The 6,263-nt window shown below is 41.7% G+C and overlaps 1 protein-coding gene across 1 annotated transcript; it reads right to left on the bottom strand.

Moving 5' to 3' along the window:
• Positions 1-2,719: 2,719 nt before the first annotated feature.
• Positions 2,720-3,640, bottom strand: LOC149162188 (uncharacterized). The gene has a single exon (XM_089435118.1). It carries the CDS (start codon positions 3,638-3,640, stop codon positions 2,720-2,722), a length of 921 nt encoding a protein of 306 aa, XP_089291244.1.
• Between the last annotated feature and the right edge of the window lie 2,623 nt (positions 3,641-6,263).

Here is a 6,263-nt window from a genome sequence, read left to right as displayed (position 1 = left end):
CAGGAGGGTGCACAGAACCATGATGTCGACATGTAGACTGAGGGAGGAATCTTGACCAGTGATGGAGCCTAGATTTGTGGAACCATGATTTAGAATCTTGGAGGAATCTTTTAGATCCATTGGAGTTGATTTTTGAAAGTGGAAAAAATATGCTAAGTTTATATTTAAATTGATCAAAAGTTCGCTACGAGTCTGATGGTGCAAATAGTTTTCTAATATGAGCAGGGGATTTTCTAGAGGCATAATGTTGAGGATGGAACCTTGATGCAGGAATATGCAAGGAATATTTTAGATTCCATGAAGCCCAAAATTGAGTAAAAGGTCTTATGGGGATTTTTATTTGAAAGCATTCACAAAAATTTCTTGGATCATTGTAGGGCATAAAACACATAGCTATGAGAGGTCTTGCCCAGTCTTGGTTAACAAAGGAGAAATCATGCATTAAAAAATTTATGGCCTCTTTGAAGGTGCCATGGAGAATTAATGGGTATTATATTATGATGTTTGGATAGACACCTAAAATCATCCACTTCTGAACAACATTGTATCTTTAATATCTTGTCCCTATCTTTTGAGACCAACCATTTGTTCAAGTAAAAACAAATATGCTTTCTAATTGAAGGATTAGTTATTTGAGGCCACTAATGAGAAATGGCCATCTAAGGTTGTGAAAGTGATTACAAAGGCAATCCCCATTAGCAGAGTTGTAAGGTTGTCAGTCCAAAATCAATACAACATGTTTTATTTGAATGTATCAAATAATGCACTAAAGTACATTGACAAAATGACTTGGATTGCTAAGTTAATTGAAGATGGGTAAATATTCAGATTTTTATATGTAACCATCACCAATCACATGCCATTTTCCAAAAGTTTGATAATGTGGAGTTACTTAAGCCATCCTTTAGTAGATTGTTTCATACTACATTATTCAATAATCACTATGTGAGTTAAAAGGGGTTTTATGTATAACGGCAATTAATAAAAAGTTTCCATTTACTTCTTTGTAACAAACATGCTTATGGGCCTATCTTTTATCTCGTGCATTTGAATCGAGTGTAGTAAGTTGTGTATAAGAGTAACATGTGTTGATTCAACAAAGTATAATTATAGAAAATCTATGTGATAGGGTGCATGTCAACATTTTCATATATGTCTTCTTCCACTTTCATCTTGGTATTTCAACAAATTTAATTTCTATGTCTTTACTTACTTGCTTGATCCACTGTCTTCCCTATTATTTTGTGGCTATCTCTATCTCCTTGGTGCTTCTATGAGGGCATCTGATCGCTCGAACAACTTACCAGATTTTTGATAACACAACCATGTCCCACATGCAACCCTTTACTTTACCATTTCATTCCCATTTTGACCACCCTTCACTTCATGATTCCTCATGTCTTACATGTCCATATTGAGACAATATTTGTCACAATGCAACATTTCACCATTGCTGACCATGTTTGATTTTCATATGCAGCCAATCTTTGCCATAATGCAGTGTTAGACGATGGTTGATTTTCATATTGAGAAAATATTTGTCACAATGTGGCGTTGGACCATGGTTGACCATGATTATAAACCAAGGGGATTTATATTAGACCCAAGAATTAATATTATAAACACTATGAATAATATTAAACCCTAGGAATAAGAACTCTTAAATTAATAAACCCAAGTGATTGATATTATAAACTAAAGGGGATAATAAACCAAAGGGATTAATACTAAAAACCCAATGGATTATAAACCCAAGGGAATAATATTAAATGAGGGATAAATATTAAAAATATTAAAATCCCAACATTTTATAAAACCATGGGAATAATATTATATCCAAGGGATTAATATTAATCCTTTGGATTTAATATTATAAACCTAAGGTATATAAACTCTAAAATAAATATTATAAACCCTAAAATAAACATGGTTGACTATGGTTGACTACACAGTCCCTTGGTGTTTAAAACCCAAAGGGACTATGAACCCAAGACAATAATATTACACCTAATGGATGAATATTATAAACCTAATTTATAAATACAGAAAGATAAATATATTGTTAGCCCGAGAAGTATCATGGTTGATTTTCATATTGAGAATATTTCTCATAATGCGATGTTGCAACATGGTTTACCATGATTGATTTTCATATGGAGATAATTTTTGTCACAATGCAACATTGGACCATGGTTAATTTTCATATTTAGAAAAGCTTTGTCACAATGTGATCTTGAACCATGCTTGGCCATTCTTTTTTTTTTGTAAAATTAAGCAGTTATATTAATGATTGAGAATAAAAATACAATGGTCCGCAGGGGTCAGAGCGACCTTCCTGCGTTGACTGGGTGGCCTTTCCAGGCAAATGCCTGCAGCATATACAGTGCGCTGTCTAAGTAGAGTTTTCATGGAGCCCGCGAGGTGATCCTACAAGAGTGGTGGGCATCTTGCTGCGAGGTGGGCAGAATGCTGCGAGGTGGGCAGATTGTTGCCTGAAGTTCCTGAGATTGTCGTGCTTGAAGTGGATGAGCATTCATTTTATTGATGCGTCTTTTGGGTGTGCAGTGATGTGTCTCCAATCTTGATTGCGCAAGCCTGTTGGCGCAGATCTTCTCTTTTTAGTGGTGCATATGTAGATCTTCTCTTTTCAGTGGCACTTCTGCTGTGGTTTAAGATTCCTTCCGGTGTTTGAAGCCATAGTGTGCCTTGCTGCCGAGGCCTAAGTGTGCAGATCTGTCTGCTGGATCTTTTTGCAGTTTTCTTTGAGCACTCCTTCTGCTAGATAGTGCCAGAGGCTGTGGAATTCTGCCATCTGGGAATCTATCCCTGCATTTGCTAAGACATCAGCTATCTTGTTTGCCTTTCTGTGAACTGCTTGGAATGTAATCCCTTGCAAGTTGCAGAGATGATTTTGGAGATCCTGCAGTGTTGCCGACAGTCTCCAGCTGGGGGTAACTTTATGTACCTGCGCTCCCATCTGGAGTTTCTTTATCATCCTGATTATGATCTCCGAGTCTCCTTCCACTATCAGTGGTAGAAATCTGTAGCGGCCTGCCAGAATGAGACCCTGAATGAGAGCAATTAGTTCTACAGCGTTGTTGGTGTTCACTCTGATGTTGCCATGATAGACGAGATGAATTGTGCCTGTGTGATCCCTTACTACGCCCCCATATCCAGCTATTCCCGGGTTCTTTCTTGAAGCCCCGTCGAAATTGAGTTTGAACGTGTTTGAAGGGGGCAGAGTCCAATTGTCCTGCGTTGTTCCGTTGGAGACACAGTTTTTACCAGCAGGGTTGATCTGGGTTTGAAGATTTAGGATTTGAATGATTTTGTCATCATTCGGTGAAGTGTTGCCCTCTTTCTGCAAAGTGCCCATGGCATTGACCGTTTCTTTGATGAGCTGTCTCACTTTTCCTATCAGCATGCTTACTGCCAGTGCAGAGTTTTTGACGACTTGTGCGTTTCGTTCTTTCCAAAGGATCCAGGCTATTTCTCTCGGTATTAAGTTCCAGGAACTGTTGACCAAGGGATTGGAGGACATGGATGTTCTCCACTGGCTGAGTGAGAGTTGAATGGAGTCTCTGTTTCTGTCAGATTGTCTGAAGATCATAGCCATGTCATCCCACAGAGAGCAAGCCATTGGACAGGCATTGAGTATATGATTGAGAGTTTATGGGCCATCCTTACAGAGTATGCATCGTGAAGGGCCTATGAAGCCTCGTTTTTGAAGATTGTCCCATGTGAGTGCTTTGTTGTGCATGACCAGCCAGGAGAAAAGTGTGATTTTTGGCCATGTTCCTCTGCTCCAAAGGGTTTGCCAACTGTGGTCTGGTTGCGGATCCAGAGAGGCCGCCAAGATCTGATATGCTTCTTTGAGGTTGAACGTTCCTTTGGGGTTTCTTCCCCATCTCAGGATGTCCTCTTTGTTGGAAATAAGGATTCTTCTTTTGTCCAGGTCTTGTAAAAGCTGGTCTACGTTCATCAGGCCTGCTTGAGCTTGCCATTGTTCTCTGGATAGCCACTTTTGCCAGGTGGTGGTCTCGCTTGCAGGTTGCCAGTAGTCTGCTACCGTAACCTTGCCGGCCTCCTACATAGCTCTTTTAAGAGTATTCCAGTCTGGGTGTTCCAAGGTTGGAAGCTGCTGCCAAGCATCTTCCCAAAAGAGGGCAGTTTTTCCTTGGTGCACTTCCCAGAAGCTGTGCTGCTGCACGATATATCTGTTCTCCCAGGCTTTGTTCCAGATGGGGGATCCTTGCCTGGTGCCGGTCAGCCGAATGAGGTCTCTGTCCCTGACTTGAGTTGTGTATTTCGCTTTCCACCAGGTTCCCCACAGGGAGCTAGGATTTTCTACCCATCTCCACCAGATTTTTGCTGCTACGGCCTTGCTTAATATTTCTGGATCTCTTAGGCCCAAACCTCCCTCCCTTTTTGGTTTGCAGATGTCTGTCCATTTGATGAGGGCCCATTTGGATTGCTTCGAGGCTCCATTCCAGAGGAAGGATCGCTGAATGCTTCGGATGGATTTGTACACCGCCTTAGGTGCTGCTAGTGCTGAGAACATATATGCTGGCATGGTTTGCAGGACTGATTTGACTAAGATCAGTCTGCTGGCCATGTTTAAGGCTCGGTATGTCCAGTTGCTTAGCCGAGCTTTCATTTTGTTGAGGAGGGCTTCCCAGTTGGCAGATTTGTAGGCATATTCCGAAAGTGGTATGCCCAGATATTTAGTTGGAAGGGAGGTCTTTTGGATCTGCAAAATTCTGTTGAGATTTCTTTGCACGGGAATGGATGTGTTGAAGAATTTTTTTTTTTATTTGGTAAGATTAATTTCCATACCTGAGGCCTCTGAGAAAGTCTTTAACACTTGGCTGATGGTTCGAGCTTCCTGCACTGTGGGGGTGCCCATGAGCATTGTATCGTCTACAAATTGCTGATGCGTTACTGTGGGTCCTTGGTGTGCCGGTTTGATGCCTTTGAGTTGATTCTGCCTTCTTGCCTTGGTTAAAGATCTGCCCAGCCCTTCTGCCATTATGATGAAGAGAAAAGGAGACAAGGGATCTCCTTGCCGTATACCTCTGGATGGTGTGAAGGGTTGAAGGGGTCCTCCGTTCAGCAGGATGGAGAAGAAAGCGCCTGAGACCAGTTCCATTGTCCAATTTATCCATTGCTGACTGAATCCGAAAGCCTGGAGGATTGCTCTCATGTATTGCCAGCTGATTCTGTCAAAGGCCTTTGACAGGTCAAGCTGGATAAGCATGCTTGGAGTCTTGTTCGTTTTGAGAGAGTGCAGCACTTCCTGGGTGAGGATAATGCTGTCCGTGATCTGCCTGCCTTCGACATAGCCGGTTCGCTCCTGAGAAATAATTGAAGGGAGGACGGGTTTGATTCTATTAGCCATCAATTTGGAAAGGATTTTATAGAGGACATTGCAAAGGGTGATGGGGCGAAACTTGTCCGGGGAGTCAGCCTGGCCAGATTTGGGAATTAAGGTGAGGAAAGTGGCATTGATGGCTGGTAGCACTTTTTTGGTTCTGTGAAAGTTCCTTACCAGGATGAGGAGGTCTTCTTTAATGATGGACCAGCAAGCTTTAAAAAATTCAATTGTAAATCCGCTAGGTCGGGGAGCCTTGTTTGTGGCCATGGTGAAGATGGTCTCTTCAATCTCCTGCTCGGTAAAATCCTTTAGAAGGAGGGAGTTTTGCTCCTGAGTAACAAGGCTGGGAATGGCATCAGTGATTGCATTGATGGCTTGGGTTCTGTTTAGGCTTGGTTCGCTGAGAAGAGAGGTGAAATAAGAGTTGAGTTCATCCCCAATGTGCTCCCTGGAGAACACCTTATCGTCATCAGCTTTTTTGAGAGAGAGTATTCGATTGCAGGCTCTGTGCTGGATAGTGGACTTATGGAAGAAACTGGTGTTGCGTTCTCCTTGCTTTAGCCATTGCACCCTCGATTTCTGTCTCCACAGCATCTCTTCCTGCTTAAGTCGTTCTTCCCATTGTCTTTGTAGATTTGTTTCTTGAGCTTTCCTTTCCTCATCATGCCCTTCTGTGATCATTGTTTGCTGTAGTAGCGCCATTTTTTCCTCAAGTTCTTTTTTGGCTTGAAAGATGTCTCCAAAGGTGTCTTTGTTCCATCGTTTGAGGTTGGATTTGATGGTTTTGAGCTTTTGCTGGAAGATATACATGATGTTGTCGCTTCTTATGGTGGTTTGAGTCCACCAGCTTTTTATGTTTTCCATGAAAGTAGGGTGTTCTGTCCAAAAG

This window comes from Pinus tabuliformis, chromosome 5_2 (genome assembly GCF_031772625.1).
Source record: "Pinus tabuliformis cultivar Carrire ecotype Pingquan chromosome 5_2, CPIR1, whole genome shotgun sequence".
Lineage (NCBI taxonomy): Eukaryota > Viridiplantae > Streptophyta > Pinopsida > Pinales > Pinaceae > Pinus > Pinus tabuliformis.
Note: the sequence above shows the minus strand (reverse complement) of the source record. Positions and strands in the feature narration are given on the sequence as shown.